Source organism: Tiliqua scincoides, chromosome 4 (assembly GCF_035046505.1).
Source record: "Tiliqua scincoides isolate rTilSci1 chromosome 4, rTilSci1.hap2, whole genome shotgun sequence".
Taxonomy (NCBI): Eukaryota; Metazoa; Chordata; class Lepidosauria; order Squamata; family Scincidae; genus Tiliqua; species Tiliqua scincoides.
Window position 1 is genome coordinate 185,182,287 of NC_089824.1, and position 20,434 is coordinate 185,202,720.

The following is a 20,434-nucleotide window of genomic DNA, read 5'->3' on the forward strand; positions in this document are numbered from 1 at the left end:
GTAGCCGGTGGAAAGCAGCAATGATGTTTCTTCACTCATTAGCCCCTCCTTCCTCTGGCAGAGATTTGGGCTGATGTTGCTCCATCCATCCTTTGACATGCCAAACTGCTGCGCACACTGACTTCAAATATTTATGAGCCAGTTTTCAGCATGCATTTCATCTCTAAACAATGGAACACTTACTTTGTAATATCACAAAGAAATACATCCTCCTCAAGTCCAAATAGTTTTAATGTCTGTGCATTCAGACTTGTCAAACTGGTAGAAAACCACAGTGTAACTTGTTGCAGCATCATTTTGAATAGATGGATTTTGAGTGAACTACTGCTACTGTCTGGCATTGATTCCTCTACAACTTTAATATCTTATATGGAAGTCAAAACTTAAAAATAAATAAAAACAAATTTTTGTCATTAATGGGATGGAATGGCTTACATCCACTTCGTAAAAGAGCTATAAACTTTTGTCCAGGCTTCTCTGAGTGTTTCTGACCAGTGTTTCTGCCACAACAGCCCATCCACTGCCTGCAATCCAAGCTTCTTCACATGGAAACTGTTGTACCGTGCTCACTCATCTCAAAGCCAGGCTGTAAAAGACAGTTCAGATGAAAACTTGCTTAGAAGCTGCCATTTCCAAAGAGTAGAACTGGAAGCAGTGTTTCATGAATATGCTCATTGCTGTTTCCTGTTCCCAAGATTATTCCCTGCAATTTCTATTCAATATCTTTCACAAGCAGATGGCTCAAAAAGATTCTAGGTAGTCAAGCCTCATGGTCCAATAAAGCAGGGGTCTCCAAACTTTTTGACCAGAGGGCCACATCAAATATCTGGCCTGATGTGGAGGGCCGGGAAAAAAATGTAAATAAATAAATTAGAAATAGAATTTAGATGAGTGAATAAAATGAATTGGCTCATTCTTTCAACCTCTCTGGCCCTCAGAATACCCCCCAGACACAATCAGACCACAGTTCTGGTCATGTTCAGTTGAGTAGGCCAGAGGCTTTCAGGGGACAAGAGGTTGACTGTGGGCCGGAAAGAGGCTTGCTGTGGGTCGCATCTGACCCCCGGGCCGGGGTTTGGAGACCCCTGCAATAAAGGAATGCCTCACTTCACTAACTTGGCACTTTCTTCTTCTCTGTTAGTACCAATCTAGTATACCAACCAATTGGAAATGGCAGTACATGGGAGAGGCTTTGCAAAAGATTTTGCAAATCTTGTATTGGTGGCAGAATTGTGCCTCTAATGAGAGCAGTAGTAGTAATAATAATAATAATAATAATAATAATATAATAAAATAATAATAAAACTTTATTTTTATCCCGCCCTTCTCCCAAAAAGGGACCCAGGGCGGCTAACAACATATAAAACAGATTAAAACATAATTTCACAAACAGATAAAAACATATTAAATACAACTAATTGTCCCTCATACATAGAGGCAGATTGGGTAAAAGTCTATAGAGCGTTTACAATCTTCTTGCTACCCATTTCCCTTGGCCTTATTCAGATAGCTATAGACGTTCTGGAAGAGACTGAGGCAAAAACTGGCACATGTCTGTGGCATTAGATACTTACTCGTTTATAAACATTGACTCCTAGCTTACCACAGTTCAGTTTTTTTGCTGTAACTGTAGTGTGGCATATTTTTATACTAGGTTGTAACTATAGGAAAGGCTACAGTGTAGTATTGGGATATAATAGCTTGCCAGAGGAAAGTGGTCAATGTTACTTTCCCCCACTGAAATTATAGTGAATGATGAGAGGCTACCCTTGTGTTCTGGTATATATACTTTTTGGACATAGGAGCCTACAAGTATTAAATCCATTCCATCACAAATTAGTTTGCAGTTGTGCTACAGTGTCTTGGAGAAGTAATTAATCCTGATTTTTCCCCAGTGTTACTTTCTTCATCACACTGAATGCTGGGGAAAAGATATTGTCAAAAAACAAACCCAGTTCCTTTCGCCTCAAGTTTGTGAAAACTTTATGGAACCCAGATTAGTGATAAAGCACACTTGCCATAGTAGAAAACGGGCATTCTGAGAGGGGAAAAACCATGTGTTCAGCAGGTGTCTTGGCATTTGGCCCAGTATTTCCCACAGCTGAGCAGACAAGCCATTTTTAAACTGAATAGCTGCTTGTCTCTTTGGCAGCAGGAATTGCTAGGTCTAGAACAACTGTGCTTACAGTTCTTCCCTGAACAGGATTACAGACTGCATCTAGAAGAAAATCATCCATGTGGTTTTAGATTTATTAATTTTTATACATGCGTATGTAGCCAACTGAGCCTCCTACATAGAGGATGACAATATTTAATATGCAAAACTCCCTAAAGCAGTCTTGTTGAACATTGTGCTATTCATTGGCTGCATTCCCTTTATCCTGAAACAGCAGAACCCCACTGTAAACAGAACATACAGATTGAGACTAATTATTTGCTCCTGGGTTCCATTCCAAGCACTCATGTGGATAGCAAAAAAAAAAACACTGGCACTATAGCTAATCAATTTAAAAAACAAAGTTTCTTTGCTCCAGTGATTTAAAAACAGCCTTAATGACCTTTGTGATGCAAGATAAGAGTCATTAAGAAGACAGTCCATCAGACCTTCATTCACATCCTCCCTTCACCAATGCAAAATGATCACCTTTCAGTTTAGAAGAAATTTCTCCTGAATTCAGTAGGACTTGCTTCCATTTACATGAGTGTGTTTTCATTCTAAGGCTGCAATTCTGCACTCACTTACTTGGGAGTAAACTCCCATTAAACATAAGATTTATTGTGCTTTGAATAGAACTGCATGTCATTTTGCCAGGCTCCCCAGCTGAATCATTTAAATGGATGACTACATTGTGAAGTTATTATGGAAACTATGTGCCTTGCTGTTCCCAACTGATTAAAGAAAATGCAGACACTTGTCTATGATAATGTTATCAGTTTTGACAGATTCCAGAGGAACAGCCATCTTAGTTGGTTGCTGCAAAGCAATGGTGGAACTTGTGGCATCTAAAAGTTTGACTATTTATTTGTACTGTAAGCTTTTGTCAGAAGCAGCTAAGATGATGAAGCACTTTTAGGTTTTTAAGGTGTCATCAAAACTCTTGTGTAAACTATCAGTTGTATATGCTCTTTGTAAAAAAAATTTCGGATTTAATATAGAGAAAGCTATATACTTGATTTCTGAGATTGCAATTTGTAGTGATGTCAGTGGAACTTATGAAATGGTTAGTCAATTCAGGGCTGCAGAATTACTGGAAAATAAGCAAATGATACCATTTGTGTTCTTTCTGTTTTGCAGAGCCCCTGAAATCATTCTGGGTTTACCCTTTTGTGAAGCTATTGACATGTGGTCACTGGGCTGTGTGATAGCAGAACTGTTTCTTGGTTGGCCTCTGTACCCAGGAGCTTCAGAATATGATCAGGTAAGAATGTGCTTTGTTGTTTGGCACTGGTCATTAAAATATTGATACATATTTGGAACTGATATTAGTGAACTAATGTGTCTGTGTTCACTAAGGCTAATTTCTTTCTCATTTCACATTAGTGAAAAAATCCTGATCTGAAATGGTGTATCTGGGGAAAAACCATGTTATTGGTGGGTTTTTCTTCTAAGGACACTTGAATATTTCATAAAATAAACCCTGTGCTGCTGTTAACAGAAAGTTGCTGTGAGCTAGTTTCATGCTGTTTAAGGAAGCCTCCTACCCAGAGTTGACAGTAAATGCTGTTGAATTCAGTTGTCACCTTGAAAAATTCTCTGGGTTATGTCCAAAGAAAGTTATGACTGAGTTATATTGAAATTTGGTACTCATGGTTAACTTGCCTCATTGATTTTATCGGTGCTGAATCTAAGGGGGGGGGCAGAGTTAGATATAACTCAGTTTCAAGCTAACAAAACAAGGGCTCAGCATTGCTTCAGGGTATTTTCCTTTGAACATAAATCCTTTTTGAAGCTTGGTCTGAAGGGTGTTTCATACTTTTTATTATTGTGGAGAAAATGTGTAGCCTGCATGTGCTGTTGTGCTTGAAGATTGCACATCTTTTACATCATGTGTATGTATTGCTAATGTGTTGCCAGTCATGTTTTACTAAAAGTGCCCATGCAACAAAATAGCTACATTGTGCATATTCTCCCTCTTGAACTGTAGTCACCCTTGTTTGAAAAAAAATGTTGTGTTTTGAAATGACCCTGAAGTTAATGCTTTGCATCACTTATTTATACTGAATTCATTTGCTCTCAGCACTGTTAACCTTCAAGAGGAAATGTGCAAGAGAGAAGGGTGGTTCCCTTGTACAAAAATAAACATGGGCAGTTTTGAGACTCTGGTTTTGATGTGTTATGCTTGTGAAAGAGGTTATCATTCTAGTGGGTAGCATATAGAATTTTAGAGTATATACCAGTTTGGGCTGTTCTTGTTGCAAGACAGCCAAACCTTTAAAGACAAAAATGCTAGCATGTTAAAATTCTCTGTTTGGGAAGGGGTTAGCATTTGTGACTCCTTTTATTTGGAATTTCCAAGAATATGATAGGCTTTACCATACATTTCAGAGATGGATGGTGGTATTTATGACATTGATACAGCACCAGAACCCACTGAAAGTTGTAGTCTTGGTCTGGTCCAGAAATCACTTCAGCCTAAGTAATTGCCAGGAATCTGACTGCAAATATGAGTAAAGCTGAACTTAGCAGCATGTCTAAATACATTGTCAGATGCATGAAGTATTCTTTTCAGTATGGGAAAGCAGTGAGCATCAACCTAGTTGTTGTATGGAGGACACCCCATAAACATTTTCATACACATTTGAGGTCTTCTAACAAACGATTGAAAGGTTTGAAAGCTTGTGAAAATATTATTGAAAGTGTGTTGCTTGTTTGTCGCACTCTTATAGGATAATTTTTTCCATATTTATTCAGAAGTAAGTCCAATTGACTTTATTGAGACTTCCTAGTATAGGATTGTAGCCCTAATGAAGTGGGAATTTGACAGACAGGATTTATACAATTCGGATACATTTGGAACTGTCATTGCATAACGAGGTAAAACGATTTATAAAGGAAGTGACTTAACTTCTGCAGTAAAATCTGTTCTTTAATATTGTCTGCTGGTTGATGTGTGTACTTTAATAATCCTCCTTTCCCTATATGTTTTAGCTTCATCTATTTTGAAGTACATTTAACAACCAAGCTCATCTTAGTTATCTTTTCCCCCCTCTTGTTGCAGATTCGCTATATTTCACAGACTCAAGGCCTTCCAGCAGAGTATCTTCTGAGTGCAGGAACGAAAACAAGCAGGTTTTTTAACAGAGATCCAAACTTGGGATACCCACTGTGGAGACTAAAGGTTGCTCCTTTTATTCAAATGGTTGTCTGAAAGCAATATGTATAGTTCACTTATGGAAAATCTCTCAGTTATTACATACTAAACCATGAGGAAAAGGTTTACCAGAATAGTTTTAATAAACATCTAGGCCTTAAATACCATTCTGATGGTGTTAGTTCTTCAAGTTTAAAAAATGGAAGTAGAAATAATTGCCTAACAATGGAAACTGTGAAAGCTGTAGCTGGTGCAAAATAACTACTTATGAAGGACATATCTGCACCTAAGCAATCAGGACCATAAATTTTTGTTTCAGTTTTTAAGAAAAAAAATGTGGGTGTGTCCCATTTTTGTCCCTTTAACCTATTTATAAGTGAAAGAGACCTGAACATTGGCTGTTATATATCTCTTATGAGCCCAGAGCTCTAGTCCATCTTGGGAATGATAAGTGAAGGTAATGGCAAAGAGGGGCCGGACAGGCCTTCTTCCTCACTCTGTCCTGCTCATGCTACTCTGCAGTTGTAATAGATGAATTGTGCTCCTTCTCTGGGCATATCCAGTGACTCAGTCTCAACCCCTGGAGCTACTTCAACTTCCTGATACAAGTAATGTGTGCTCAGGAGCAATAGAATTTTAATTGGATTTCAAAAAATGCCAGGTTTTGTGACTAGCTGTTTTACAAACACTCTTTGGAAGAATTTACTGCAGACTTGGGCATAGAAAGTTGAGAGAATCTTCTTTGTGTGCTACCAACAAAATTGGAGAAGGGCAAACTTGTCCTTTTAGATGTAAAGCTGTGTTTTGAGAATAATAGTCTGCAACTAATCCTTTTTTGGAAACATCCAATAGATATTGGAAGTTTGAAAACCACTTTTGTATTTGCATGTTACTTCTGCCCTTAGTCTGAAGTTCTCTTACTGATCCAAATCCATATACCTTCTCAGAAATCTGATGAAACTTTTGCATTAGTGCTGTTTTGTGAAATGCCTGATAGTTTTGTCAGGTTGGTTTGTATTCTGTCTCTGAGATAATAGATGAGAACATTAATATGGCTTTGAGTCATTTTCAGAAGCTTAGGTAGCAAGGTTATGATAGTCTATCATTTTTGCTTCACATAGTATTGCACATGTAAAAAGTTGATTGTTTGTTCATTTTGCTTTACTTTTATTGCACTAAAATACTAAAACCCTGTTTCAGCCGCTTGCAACTTGTATTTTTATTTCATAGACTCCAGAAGAACATGAGTTGGAGACGGGAATAAAATCAAAGGAGGCTCGGAAATACATTTTCAACTGTTTAGATGACATGGCGCAGGTGAGTATAGAGAGCTGCTGAGGAGAAATAATGCTGTCTTCAGAAGTATGTGCCTAATGACTCAGTGCAAAATTATTTTGCAATGGTTTTACAAAGAGAAGAGTTGTGTCTCAATCCAGGCCTACATTATAGATGAGGAATTGTATTCAGTGGATTTCTCTAGAACAGGGGTGCCCAAACCCTGGCCCTGGGGCCACTTGCGGCCCTTGAGGACTCCCAATACGGCCCTCAGGGAGCCCCCAGTCTCCAATGAGCCTTTGGCCCTCTGGAGACTTGCTGGAGCCCACACTGGCCTGACGCAAGTGCTCTCAGCGTGAGGGCGACTGTTTGACCACTCATGTGAGCTGTGGGACGAGGGCTCCCTCCACTGCTTGCTGCTTCACATCTGTGATGCAGCAGTGGCAGCGAAGGAAAGGCCAGCCTTACTTTGTGCAAGGCCTTTTATAGGCCTTGAGTTATTGCAAGACCGTCATTCATTCACATAAGTTCCATCTCTAATATATTCATTTATATAAATTTATTCAAATTTTAAATGTAAATTAATTATTTTCTTCCCCGGCCCCCAACACAGTGTCAGAAAGATGATGTGGCCCTCCTGCCAAAAACTTTGGACACCCCTGCTCTAGAATATACCTAAGGTTATGTGATTTGATTTTACAACCATATATTGGAGGTTATATAGGGACATACCTGAACAGAAGATGGGGCTGAGGTAGTTAAAAGTAAACAATTTTATGTGTTCTGTTACTGTGAAATGAATAGTTTAAATAACAAGTAACAGATCTAGTTTTCACTTTTTTCCCCTCAAGGTAAATATGTCTACAGACTTAGAAGGAACAGACATGTTGGCAGAGAAGGCTGACCGAAGAGAATACATTGATTTGTTAAAGAAAATGTTGACAATTGATGCAGATAAGAGAATTACTCCGCTGAAGACCTTGAACCACCCATTTGTGACCATGAACCATCTACTGGATTTTCCACACAGCAACCAGTGAGTTTGCAACACAGATGAATGAAACTGAGTTTATTCAGTGAAATATAGCTTGTTCCATCCTGATAATTCAGAATAAATACAAATTTTTTAAAAAAATCATTCTACATCCTACAAATTTTTATATTGTAACAATTCATATTCAATTAGAAAAAGCTGGATTCCATCAGAGTTCCCAAACTATGGTTTTGGTATAAGTTCAACAACAGTCCTTGTGATGGTGGTTGCTTGCTAACCTTTTAATTCCCTCCTTCCATCATCACCTTGGATTTCATAGTCAAAGAACCTTGTATTCTAGACATATGGCACAGTTTTAGGGGGAAGCAGGATAAGAGAGTAAGGAAAAGAAGGTGATAATAGATGCTTGGCAGTCAGTCAAATAGAATGGGGCTTGCTAGAGGCATATAATAGGGCTAAGTATATTTAGGACAAACTAGCATTCAGTGCTGCTTGAATCAAAGGATTGTGATGGTGCATATGGTTGTGTGAGCACCATGTTAACCTTCTTGGTAGTGGAATGCCCTTCCACTGGAGTTGAGAACAGCTCCATAGCATATGCAGTTTAAGTTGTGTGATAGTTACTATTTCACAGGCAGACTAGTAGCTTTGCTTACCATCTCATAGAACAAACTGGCATGTTTGTTTACCTTATGTTTCTTTAATGCTTACTCTATTTTAGTGTGAAATCCTGCTTTCAGAATATGGAGATTTGCAAGCGAAGAGTTAATATGTATGACACAGTGAATCAGATCAAAAGCCCATTTACAACACATGTTGCTCCAAATACAAGCACAAACCTCACCATGAGTTTCAACAACCAACTCAGTACTGTACACCATCAGGTATCTTCTGTATTCTTTCTTTGAATAAATGGAAACCAAAGAGAAGTTGGAGTGATATGGCCTTAGTAACTAGGTTTTGTTTTCGGTAGCAGTAGTGGATTTAAACTGAAACCAGTACAATATTTCATAGGCGACTGCACTGGTAGCAGATGAGTCCTGGGTCCAATGTGAGGTGCTTGTGTTATACGTTCAAGCTCTTCATGGCCTACGGCTTCTTGGAGAGCAGCTCTCCCTTTATGACCTTTGTCCATCTGCTGGGAGCAGTTAACTGTGTGTTTAAGCTAATCTGCTTTTGAGGACATGCTAGCATATAGTTAAAACGTGTCCTTGTACTGAAAGTCTGGTTAAAGTAGTTCTTTCACAGTTGGCAAGCCTGAAACCTTTATAGTGAGTTGTTAATGGATTTGTTGCTTTTTAAAATGCTTCAGAGAGAGATATTTAATAGAAAGCTTGTTGAGCACAACAAATGCCAATTCTAATGCTACATGTTCTTGGTTTTCCAGGCTAGTGTTTTGGCTTCCAATTCTACAGCTGCTGCTACTCTATCTCTGGCAAACTCTGATGTTTCACTACTGAATTATCAGTCTGCTCTGTACCCATCATCTGCAGCACCTGTTGCTGGTGTGGCACAACAGAGTGTTTCTTTGCAGCCTGGAACCACACAGATCTGCACCCAAACAGACCCATTCCAGCAAACCTTCATTGTGTGTCCTCCTGCCTTTCAAAGTAAGAGAATGTGTGTGCGTGTGTGAGAGATAATTTTGTTGTTGTTGTTGTTGATACACTGAGGAAATACAGTGGTGGGGTTTTATGATGATTTTATAACTAGGATATCATGTGACATTTACATAATTTTCAAAAAACATTAAAACGTAGCATGGCACCCTATGTGCAAATTAAAATTTTAAAATTATTCTATAGAACTTGAAATAAACAGGAGAGGTAAAAGAAAAAAGATAACACATGCGAATATACAATTGAGCAACTGACTTGGGTATGCTCATTTTAGGATCTGCGTAGGAATGTCCACATATGCCATTAGTTATTAGTTATTAGCCATTAGTTATTTGATTTTTCTCTGTAAACTGCTTTGTGAACTTTTTGTTGAAAAGTGGTATATAAATACTGTTAATAATAATAATAATATAATAATTAATATACGAAGACGATTGTGTTCTTCCAGGGACAGACTTGGGTTTATTTTCCCAAATAATTGTGTGATGGGGAATCCATACACCTTGCACTCTGCAATGATTGTCAGTGTGAAGAAGTCTAGTGGCTTACTGTTCATTTGGGTATTGAAATCCCTCTTTGGTGTACTGTTACCTCTATTGAAGTAGGCAGATGATGACCTGTGGGTCCCATTCACAATTTTTTCTTTAAATCATTTGTGCCTTGTCATACTAGCTCCCTGTGTTTTTTATATAATATCAAACAATAAGTCATTTGAAACAGAAGAAGGTGACGGACTGTTGCCTTGGATCTCCCTCCCCTAATTGGTCATAGATGTACCAGTTGCCCTTTGAAGATGAGAAGAAGCAGAGTTTTTTCCTCCTCCAGGGCAGTTGGTTCTGTGGCCACTGTGAAATGGGGAAGGACACAGTAGACTTATAGCGGAAAGGTTATGCAACCTACCTAGTCAAGAGAAGCTTACAGAATACCTTGCAAGGGGAAAGAAAGAAATGATGAAACAGCTGCTGATGAAGCCAGTTTGAGTATCTGATATTTGCAGCTGCACAATAATGATGGTATTTTGCTGCCCACTCTCACATATTAAAGTCTGTTACACATTTTGGTACTCCATTTCATCATATATCCCAGAGAAAGCTGAAATCAAACCCTTTATACACATAGATATCTTATCATTTGTGTGTTTTGCATTATTGCTTGCTTCAGAGAACATTTGCAGTAATAAGGAAAGCGCTGATGTAAATTTTGACAGTGATAAGAGTGGTTTGCCTAAAAGTAATTTATTATCAACAAGTGGATGGCCACTTGGGTCTGAAGCCTGGGGCGAAACAGCTCACATAACTGGGAAAAAAGCCCATTGTATTTGATTATACAGGCAATTCTTAAGTTTCAGTCTCAAATGCTGTATTGGTGTAATGTTATGCTAGGACCATAAGTAATTCTTGGCACTACCATAGTAGTGCATGCTTTCAGATATGTATTTTCTGTGGAGTTGCCCCTATAAAAAATATTGGGCTGTATCCTAAATTTAGCAAGTCACTATGAAGAAGTTTGTCATGAAGTTGGAATACAACCCACTGTTTTTGCGGTTTTGGTTTTGACCCAGAAGTTAGCCCATTTTGCTTTATTGGTGTGAGCTGGCTAATTGCTATGGCTTTGGAGTCTGAATTATCCAATGTCAGGGTCAGTAATTGCAACCTTATTGCTTTTTTTCCTGATGCTTCATTGCTTTGGTTATCAGGATAAATGTTTGAATAATTAGACAGCAGGATTTGCCATGACCTGTTCTTTATCCCAAACAGCTGGTCTTCAGGCAACCACAAAGCATTCTGGGTTCCCTGTGAGGATGGACAACGCTGTTCCGATTGTGCCACAGGCACCAGCAGCTCAGCCTTTGCAGATCCAGTCAGGAGTTCTCACACAGGTAAAAGTGGAGGCTACAAGTGTCATAGAAACTTTGGCTGATTGTTGATGGTATGATCCAAATTCCAGTTGGGAATCAGAAATTCCTGGTAGAGTCCAGCCTGATAACTCTGAACAAGAGAAGCAAAACATGAACAGTAGCCTACATCTTTAGTAAATCGCCTCACTGCTTTAAGGGTTTGGCTGTTGAAATGGACTCAGTATTGCCTAAATCTTCATTGGTTTTCATTGTACTTGGTGTTGTATTGGTACAGAGCTACAATTGTACCTCTAGCAGAATACAGCTGACTCTGTAAGAAAATCAGTTGGTTCATATATATTACAATTAAATGTAGCAGATGTCAGTAACTGATAAGCATGTGTAATTCAGGCAAATAGAAGGTATACACTTGTGAAACTGAAGTGACAAAAAGGATTATATAAAACATTCAGGTTTCACTATTCATCTTTATTGTTTTTATATTCTAAACCCATTTTATATTCTTTTGTAAAAAATAAAGGGATTTCTAATTCCCAAAATAATTTTATGGTGTGCAAAGTACTCATTTGATTATGGAAATGTTTGTTCCAGAACAGAAAAGCCTGAAATTCTAACTGCTACATGAATTACTTGGTAGTATAATTTCACAGCCATAGGACTTGGGTTACATCATTGCAAACGCTGTTCAGATCAAGCATGATGATATTTAAAGATGTGCTACAACTTGTCCCTTTTACATTTGTATTGTGGAAGGCATTTGGAAGCAGATGGTTCCTTTCTATTAGCAAGCACAACATTTTAAGTCACTTTGGTAGTGAACACTTTTAATGCAGTTACATGGATTATTGAATCACCCTCTTTAAAAACAAAAAGGAAGAGCATTGAAATCTTAAGTTGGTGGGAAGGTGATTATAGCTGTTTTTATGTTAAAATACTCAAGCTCTTGTTTAGCAATTGGATACTTCCATTAAGCCATTTTAGGGGCTCTTAATGTTTCCAGGCCTTCCAAGCATTAGTTTAGATACCTCTCATGATTAAGGTTTGTCTCAAGTGCACTAAACACAAGAGTTTGTTGATGTACAGGTTGTACTTAATATCGCTGCTTACAAGAAGTACTGAATTAAGATGGTAGAAGAGCATATTGATTTCAGTGCATACCTATGAATTCTGCAAGCCACTCAAAAGCCACTAATATCTTTGGGGAGAAAACCTTTCTGGCCCTGTTACCTCCGTACATTTGTTTCACTCACTGCCTAATCTACATTTCAGGGAAGCTGTACACCACTAATGGTAGCAACTCTTCATCCTCAAGTAGCCACCATCACGCCGCAGTATGCGGTGCCCTTTACTCTGAACTGCGCAGCCGGCCGGCCGGCGCTAGTAGAACAGACGGCTGCAGTACTGGTAATTGCCTCCCTTGATTGTGTTCACTAACGGAGTTTTTGTTTTAACTTAGACTTGCAGAGGGCATGGAAGCATGTGCCATCTTGTGGCTGTGTTCTTGCTACATCTTAATGTCTCGTTGTTTTTCCTCCCCAACATTGCTGAAGCACTGTCTGACTCTGATGTTTAGTGTTGCTCTGTAAAGAATTCAGATTCATTGACTGTTGTTCTTTACTAGCCTAGTATGCTGATAAAGCTCTACTCCTAGTCTGAGAAGAGTGGTGATTGTATTTCTTCTTTTGCTTTATTCTCCTGTCTTTTTTATGTTGTATCGATTTGAAAACAAAGGGGATGGCCTTTAGGTTGACTCTGCCACAGGTACCTAGGTAGCCAGAATTTGACATGTTTAGCTGCTTTCAAAAATTTTCCTCGCATGTAGAAATGTTTCAGGCACTGAAAAACTCTAATATCATCAAATACTTGTTAATTTAAGGCTTTAACAAATCTAGATTTCTTTAACCTCCATTGAACATTGATGACCCTAATTCTCCCTGGCTTTTCATTACCCCTGACCAATCATTGGCAGTGTGCATCATCCTCAGAGGTGTTGCTTTTCATGAATGCTTTTACTTCCTTTTGCATTTCTTGGTTGAGATTAAAGGTGAGCTCTTAACTCCTAAACTGTTTCTCAGGACAGCTTGTTCTTAAGCTCCATGGGGATATCATAGGCAGCAGCTTCAAAAATCTGCTGCTTTTTTGGATTTGTCTGGTACCTATGTTGGAGTTTATACTGTTGGTGCCACAACAGTCAATCGGAAACCCCAGAATCAGATTGGTGAAGTTTATGGCAACATTGCAGTGCACTTTAAACCCCAGTGTCCTCATGTGTCTTGCAAAGCTCACTTCATTTGTGACATATATCATTGTCTTTTGTGGCTTTGAAGTTATAATTCATGAGCATCTTTCTCTTCTAATAGAGCTACATTCTGGGTCTTTGTTGGCTGTATCAGAAGACGGGTCTGACCAAGACAAGTAACTGCTCCTCATGTCTTTGTGCAAGTAGGGAGGCAAGATAGGTTTTTGAGGGTTATAGCTTCATGTGCTAAGAGGCCACTGAAAATCTCATAGATCTGCCTTCTGTCATTTGATTCAGGTTTGAAACTCAGTTGCTGGAACATATAGCTTGCATGTGGCAGATTCTAAAAGGCTGCTCTGTGATTAGCTGCTGTTGGAGGGCTGCTTTGGTATCTCAGCCAGCAAGCAGCTTTATCAATCCCTCTTTAGACTTAATGCTAAGATACTCTAGCGCTTTGCACTTAGAGTTGCCAGGGAAAAGTGGCATTCTGTGAGTTGTATAAATGGTGCAAATTAAGCACTTTGCGTTATTTTGTTTCTATTTGTGGCATGGGGAAAGGAGCTCTGCAAGGTACTGACTACTTGAAATCTTTTTCTGCTCTGATCCCCTGAGACTTCACCAGGCATTGCCTGCATCCGTTAAAGCATCTTTGCTGCCCTAAGGGTTAGAAATTTTCTCTTAAAATGATTAATCCAAAAGCCGAGATTCTTGGAATGCTGAATTTTGCACCCAGTACTAATTTCTGTGCTCATGTGGTGCGGTAACAGAATATACATACTCCTGCCTAAATTCACCTGGACTTTACTTTTCTCTCTGAATTTGGCTTCTAATAGCCTTTTGCCTGAAGTGCTCACCTTTAGTGCTTTCAACACTTTCCCTTTTGCCGCTTCATCTCAGTTTGCATTAGCCATTTGCTAAGCTTTGCATATTTTTGTCCCTCTTCTGTCAAAACAGTTCGTCGCTTGGAAGGCCTGATTTCTGCCTCCCGTTGGGACATTAGATCTTGCACTGTATTAAACTCTCTGCTTTGTCTTGTGCAGGTGTTGGCTTTTGGAAAGAGGCATGGTGTGACTCTTAACATAATTCTCTTTTTTTAATTATTCCGCTTGTGTTGGCAGAGGGGTTAGCAATTCTCTGCTTGAAGGCTTCTTGTTTGGAACCAGTGTTTTGTAATAAGTGGATCTGTTACTTGCAGAAATATGTCATTTAGTACAGCATGTGTTCATAGTTTTGCAGTTTGAACTGTGTGGAACATGACCATATTTGTTGATACTCTAGAAATATTTTGCTGCAGAATTGTATTTTATGGGAAGAAAAAAATTCTCTTTAAAGAGAACAAAACTTTCTCTGACTTTGGATCACTTTACATATAAATTTTAGCACTTAACCAAATGGAAACTGTTGAATTTGTGGCAGGGAACCACAGAGATGGTCACTAGTAAGTATACTCCACCACAGGAGTAACAGGTCTGCTACTGATGCACTGAGAGGCAGAGAGCAGCCTTTCAAAATGCTGCATGCTGCTTTTAATACTGGATTTGGAGTACTAGTGTCATGAAGGTGGCAGCTGCTACAAACATCCCCCCATCCCCCTCCCCCATTTTAAAATGCACACCTCTGGGCATACAAAAGGAATGAATGTACTTTGCTTCTATGGGTCCATAAACAAGATAGTTGAGCCTTAGTGACTCCTAAAAAGAATGTTTGGCTACCAGCCCAGTCAAAACGTGTAGACCTATGATTATTGGAAATTTGTTTTTTAATATTTTATTTGGAAATATTGTAGACTCCTGGAATTGAAATACTGGAATTAGCTCTTTCACAACCCCAATAATCCAATCTTATATGATCTTGAATGCACCAAAGTCCACTGAATTCAAGAGACTTGGATATTTCTAAATCTTTGTGGTATTGAGCTACCTGTTTCCTTAAAGGCATCTGCCCAAGTAGGAATGAAATTCTTCTTCTTAAAACAGTATCATTTCTTCTGCCCCTGTGAACTGATAATATAGGCATAAACAGCTTTCACTTCTTGGAATACTCAGGATGCTTTGTTAACTGTATATGGTCCTTAAAGCAGCATTTCTGGAACCTTCTCTGTCCCTCCCACCCAACGGATAAATACTACCTCCTTCTCCTCTCCCTCCCTACATAGATATCTGTTCCACAAGTGAGCACGCAGAAGTCCTTGAGTAAAGTTGTACATGCAGCCTGCTGCTGTGGGAAGGGTCTGTGGAACAGTGTATTAAATTTATCACTGAGCAGGAGGGTGAGATGTGTTGGGAGAAAACTTGATTTCTTTAAAACAGCTGATTTCATGTGAAAAAATGCTTTTGTGTAAATATTACTTGAACCCCTAGTGTTAACCAAACATGGGAATTAAATGAGATATCTAAATGACATCTACCAGACTCCTCCAACTCTGAAGTAGCTTTCCTTCCCAAATCAGTTTGGGAAGGCAGGGAATTGGTGAAACAGACAGTGCCAATTACCCCCCCCCCGATAAAGGGGGATCATTGAGGTCCTTAGGGGACATTCACATAGCCAGGTCTTGGCTGGTGGGGAGGACTAATGTTTCATTGGCCTAAGGATCAGATCATTTCCTGAATGTTGAGATCCTGCATCCTACAAGGAGACCCAAAATTTGAGAACCACTGTTTTTAAAATCAGCCCAAATTGTGCTTTGGAAAAAAGACTTTTCTAATTTTTCAGCTGCTGATTTTCTGTTACTTTTTCTGCAGTAAAATATAAACTTCATTGGCAACCCCTATGATGTAAGAGCTGCCCAGAGTGGCAGGGGTGCTTTTTCTTCTGTATTTCTTGTTCACTTTCCATTGTAAAATTATTTGTGGAAGTGCAATCATGTGCCTTTATCTCTGCAAGTTTACAGTCTACTCATTTCTTTTACTTTAAACAATTTTTTCTTCCCCAATGTTTAAAAAGCCAATCCGACTAACCTTTTATTTTTTTCTGTTTGCTGTTTTGTAGCAGGCCTGGCCTGGAGGGACCCAGCAGATCCTGTTGCCTTCTACTTGGCAACAACTTCCAGGGGTTGCACTGCACAATTCTGTTCAACCTACAGCTGTGATTCCAGAAACATTTGGAAGCAACCAGCAGTTAACTGACTGGAGGTAAATCTTTTCAAAAGGAGGAACCCAATTAGTGTATAAAATAAAGCAGGGTCAGATGAAAGCATTCTTTTCAGATAGTTTGCTCTTGGGGTTTAAGGTTCTGTGAGATTAAGGTAGTTGGGAACAGAAGACCTATATATTGACTTTCCATAAACATCTGTCTCATGACATCAACCATGAGGTTGATTAAGATATGTTTTGGAAAGTTACAAGTATTTGGGCTTCTGTACGACAGTGATGCCAGGCTGGTATTCAGATAGGTTAGTGGACTGGAATGGTGGAACTGACATCTTATCACAGAAAATATATTTTCACACAGTGCAGTGAACTATTTAAAACAGATTATAAAAAACGTTAAACCTCCTTCTTTGAAGTAAATTAGTTCATGCTTGCTGTCTAAATAAGTTCATGTATTGTCTAAAATGCAGTTGGCATTTCCACATTGTGTTTCTGTTTCCTTTAGAAATGCCCACTCACATGGAAACCAGTATAGCACGATCATGCAGCAGCCATCTTTGTTGACCAACCATGTGACTCTGGCTACAACTCAGCCTTTGAATGTTGGAGTGGCTCATGTCGTGAGGCAGCAGCAAAGTAATGCGGTGCCAGCCAAGAAAAAACAACCCACCCATAGTGCCACAAAGTAAGAACTCATTCCAGCTGTCACTGAGATACATTTGTAGTACAAAGCAGATAGTCAGTGCTGATCAAACAGATCCAGATTTACATAAAATGCACACCCACATTATGAAGCATTACACAGCCTAACTCGCATTTTGCTTCCTTAAACGTTACACCAATTCCTGGGTATATTTAGGGTGCAGATTCCAAAAATGGGCACCCGTTTTGCCCTATCACGTCTAATTTTGGAAATATAGCATAGTCTCTTTAGTGAATGGCTCAAGCAGCTTCCTCATGAGGCAGCCTACACCATGGCTTCCTCATGAGGAAGCTGCTTGAACCATTCACTAATGAGGCTATACTGTATCTCCAAAACTAGATGTGATGGGGCAAAACGGATTCCATTTTTGGAATTGGTACCCCAAATTCATATCAAACCACAGTAAAGTTTGGGAAAAAAGTTTCTGACCCTCAATTTTGTAGGCCTGTGTTACCGAACACCTTCCCTGGGAAGCCTGCCCGGCTCCCTCCATTAAGAGATAGTTAAATTGACCCTTTCCCACTAGCCCTTTTTTTTTCTTTCCTTTTGTTAAATCTGTTGACTGGCTAACTTTGGTCTACACCTGCTGATCTGTCCTGTTCAGTGATCATTTTATGTAGTTTTGTTATGGTGTACCTTGGGTGTTTTTAAACAAAAAGGAAGTTTATAGATTCCCCCCCCCAATAAATATCACTTTCAGACATGGCCTGGAATTATAATAAATCTATTAAAACCAGACAATCCTTGGGTAGCCCTGGGCCCAGTCAGTGTTGTCAGTGTGTAAACTTCCTCGCACAGGAGTCTTTATTTAATACCTGCAGGTGCTCTTCTAGTATATAGGTTGTCTGTATAAAAAACCATGTAGTTGATGTACTTGGTATAGATCTCATGCAGCTTTTGATATTCTTTTATCTTGGTTTGTATATTATCCTTTTGAAGAGTAGAGTAAGTTCAGGTCCCTTCAGAACATAAGCTCTGTGATGTCTCTGTAGATAGGTTTGTTTGGGTTAACTTAAAACTGTATCTTCCCATAGGCCTGCTTCTACATTGGAGGCTGTTCCATCTCAAGTCTACTCTCTAATTGGGAGCAGCCCATTGCGTTCCACATCTTCCTCCTCCAATGCCCACCTTCCAGGTCAGGAACAGCACCAGCCTATCATCATCCCAGACACTCCCAGTCCCCCAGTCAGTGTAATCACCATTCGCAGTGACACAGATGAAGAGGAGGACAACAAATACAAGCCCGGAAGGTAGAGGTTCACTTACATGCATTTTTTCAAAAGCAAATTCCAGTGAGAAAGGAAGAGATGGGAATAGCATTTAAAATTGTTGAGTTTGCTATTCTAAATGATGGGATGGATCCTGGAATAATTAATTTGTTTGGGGGAATGGTGGATTTTTTTTTTGCAATTTTTGAAATTAACAATAAAATTGAAAGAGTTTAAAAATATTCTTTTTTACTGCTTTGATTGGGCAGAAGTTCTGGGCCTCATGCTAGAAGTGTTGGCTGTAGGCCAGTCCACAACTTCTGTCTGCCATTCGTAGAAGTTGTAGACCTTGCCTCATGGGCTTATTACCCATGTTCAGAGGAGTTTGAAAACACTGTTATTTTACTCAGAAATAAGCCCATTGTGATCAGTAGACTGTAATCCTGTCTTACTCACCAGAAACCGCTACCTTAAGAGAAAACAGGAATCCAGTGAGTGAATAACAAAAATAGTTTAATAAGCTGTTTTATTTTTCTCACTGCATTTTGAGCTGGGATGGTCCAGAGAGTATTAGAAACAATTTTTAACATAGCTCTTAGTTTAAATTTCTACCTAAGACTTTTTATTAGTATTAAGGATATTGTTATTATGGCATAAGAACCATACAAGGTTTAAAAAAAACAAAACACATGTAAAGCTTTCTTGATATTTTAAATTAGGAAAAAAGCTATAGTAGCATTGTGATTAGTGTATATGTGTTATTTGATATAACAGTTGTTGAAGCTTCAGTTACCTGAATGGTGTTATGTTTGAGACGTTTTGTGGGGTTGGTGCCTGTGGGGTTAGGTGTATGAATCCCATGGTTCTCCTTCTCAACGGGTAGTTGACACCTATATTTTAGAAAATACTGAGAACCAGTGTTGTGCAGTGGATATGGTGTTGATATTCAAAGGTTGGATCTCTGCTGAGCCATGGTGCTTGTTTTTGGTCAGTCTCATTTATTTGCACTAACCAACCTGATAGGATTGTTGGGAATCAAAGGAAGAGATTCCATGGAACTTGGAACTTCCTGGAATGGAATATACTCATAATAAAATAACTAATGCAGTGATCAGAGTTGAGTGCAGCTTACATTTTGTTAACCCTAAGGAAATAGCATGTTTCCCTTTTATCTGACTCATTTTGTTTGAATGTTCTGGAGAAGCACTTGCTTAAATGTTGTGAAATAAAATGGATGAATATTTCTTTCTCAGCTTGAACATGAAGCAGAGATCCAATGTCATCAGCTATGTTACAGTGAATGACTCTCCTGATTCAGATTCCTCACTGAACAGCCCTTATGCATCAGATGCACTTTCCACGCTCAGGAGCTCTGGGGGCGTATTGGAACCTAGCAGAGGGGCAGGTGAAAGCTCTCGCTCCCGTACCATTATTGTGCCTCTGAAAACACAGCTCAACGACTGTATTGTAGCCACCCAGGCGTCAGGTAAGATTGATATTCACCAATGTCAGCAGTCACAGTTTATTACTGAAGCTTGTTTTTACTTAAAAGTGTCACTGTATCTCCTGTTTCAGCAATGTCAGTTTCAGGGTTTTGTCAGTTTCAGGGTTTTTAAATGATGGGTCTTCCCAGTCATAATAAACTTACAAACACATGCTCTTTAAACAGACCCATCACTTGTAAACTGAATGATATTTAAACAGTATTTAAAACAAGTTAAAAATGTAATAACCAATAATTTAAACAAACAAACAAAACACAACAGATAGGGACCAAAAGAAAAATAAAACACAAGCGTTATGGCATACCAGAAAAGTCAGAATGAAACTACAGTCTACTTCTTGTCGAAGTCCTGAAAGGGTAGGGGCTGGTCTCATCTTAAAAGGGTGGCAATTCAAAATTAGCTTGATGCTAGCAAAATTTCTAGTTGCAGTTCAGTCTGTTAATATGATTAACATTAAGATCTTTATTTGCAAACATGGGAATTAAGTAGGCAACTGCTGTTTCATTTTATTCCTTTTGTGACATTAGACATATATGGCATGTTATATGTCAACTGTTTGTCTCCCATGTGTATTTCATAGTCATAGTGTCTGGTCAATTTGGCTTTCCCAAACACAGAAATTACTAACACAT

At 38.9% G+C, this 20,434-nt stretch overlaps 1 protein-coding gene across 3 annotated transcripts in view; it reads left to right on the forward strand.

Moving 5' to 3' along the window:
- The window catches only part of HIPK1 (homeodomain interacting protein kinase 1), a 42,050-nt gene that overhangs the window by 10,150 nt on the left and 11,466 nt on the right, over positions 1-20,434 (forward strand). For 2 of the 3 annotated variants that reach the window (XM_066626633.1, XM_066626631.1), the window contains exons 3-14: positions 3,296-3,419; positions 5,220-5,339; positions 6,543-6,629; positions 7,439-7,623; positions 8,303-8,465; positions 8,969-9,191; positions 10,958-11,079; positions 12,328-12,462; positions 16,286-16,428; positions 16,892-17,071; positions 18,124-18,339; positions 19,551-19,783. In XM_066626633.1, the coding sequence (XP_066482730.1) occupies positions 3,296-3,419; positions 5,220-5,339; positions 6,543-6,629; positions 7,439-7,623; positions 8,303-8,465; positions 8,969-9,191; positions 10,958-11,079; positions 12,328-12,462; positions 16,286-16,428; positions 16,892-17,071; positions 18,124-18,339; positions 19,551-19,783 (1,931 nt within the window). The remainder of the gene's footprint in view (positions 1-3,295; positions 3,420-5,219; positions 5,340-6,542; positions 6,630-7,438; positions 7,624-8,302; positions 8,466-8,968; positions 9,192-10,957; positions 11,080-12,327; positions 12,463-16,285; positions 16,429-16,891; positions 17,072-18,123; positions 18,340-19,550; positions 19,784-20,434) is intronic. The other variant, XM_066626632.1, reaches the window with a different exon arrangement.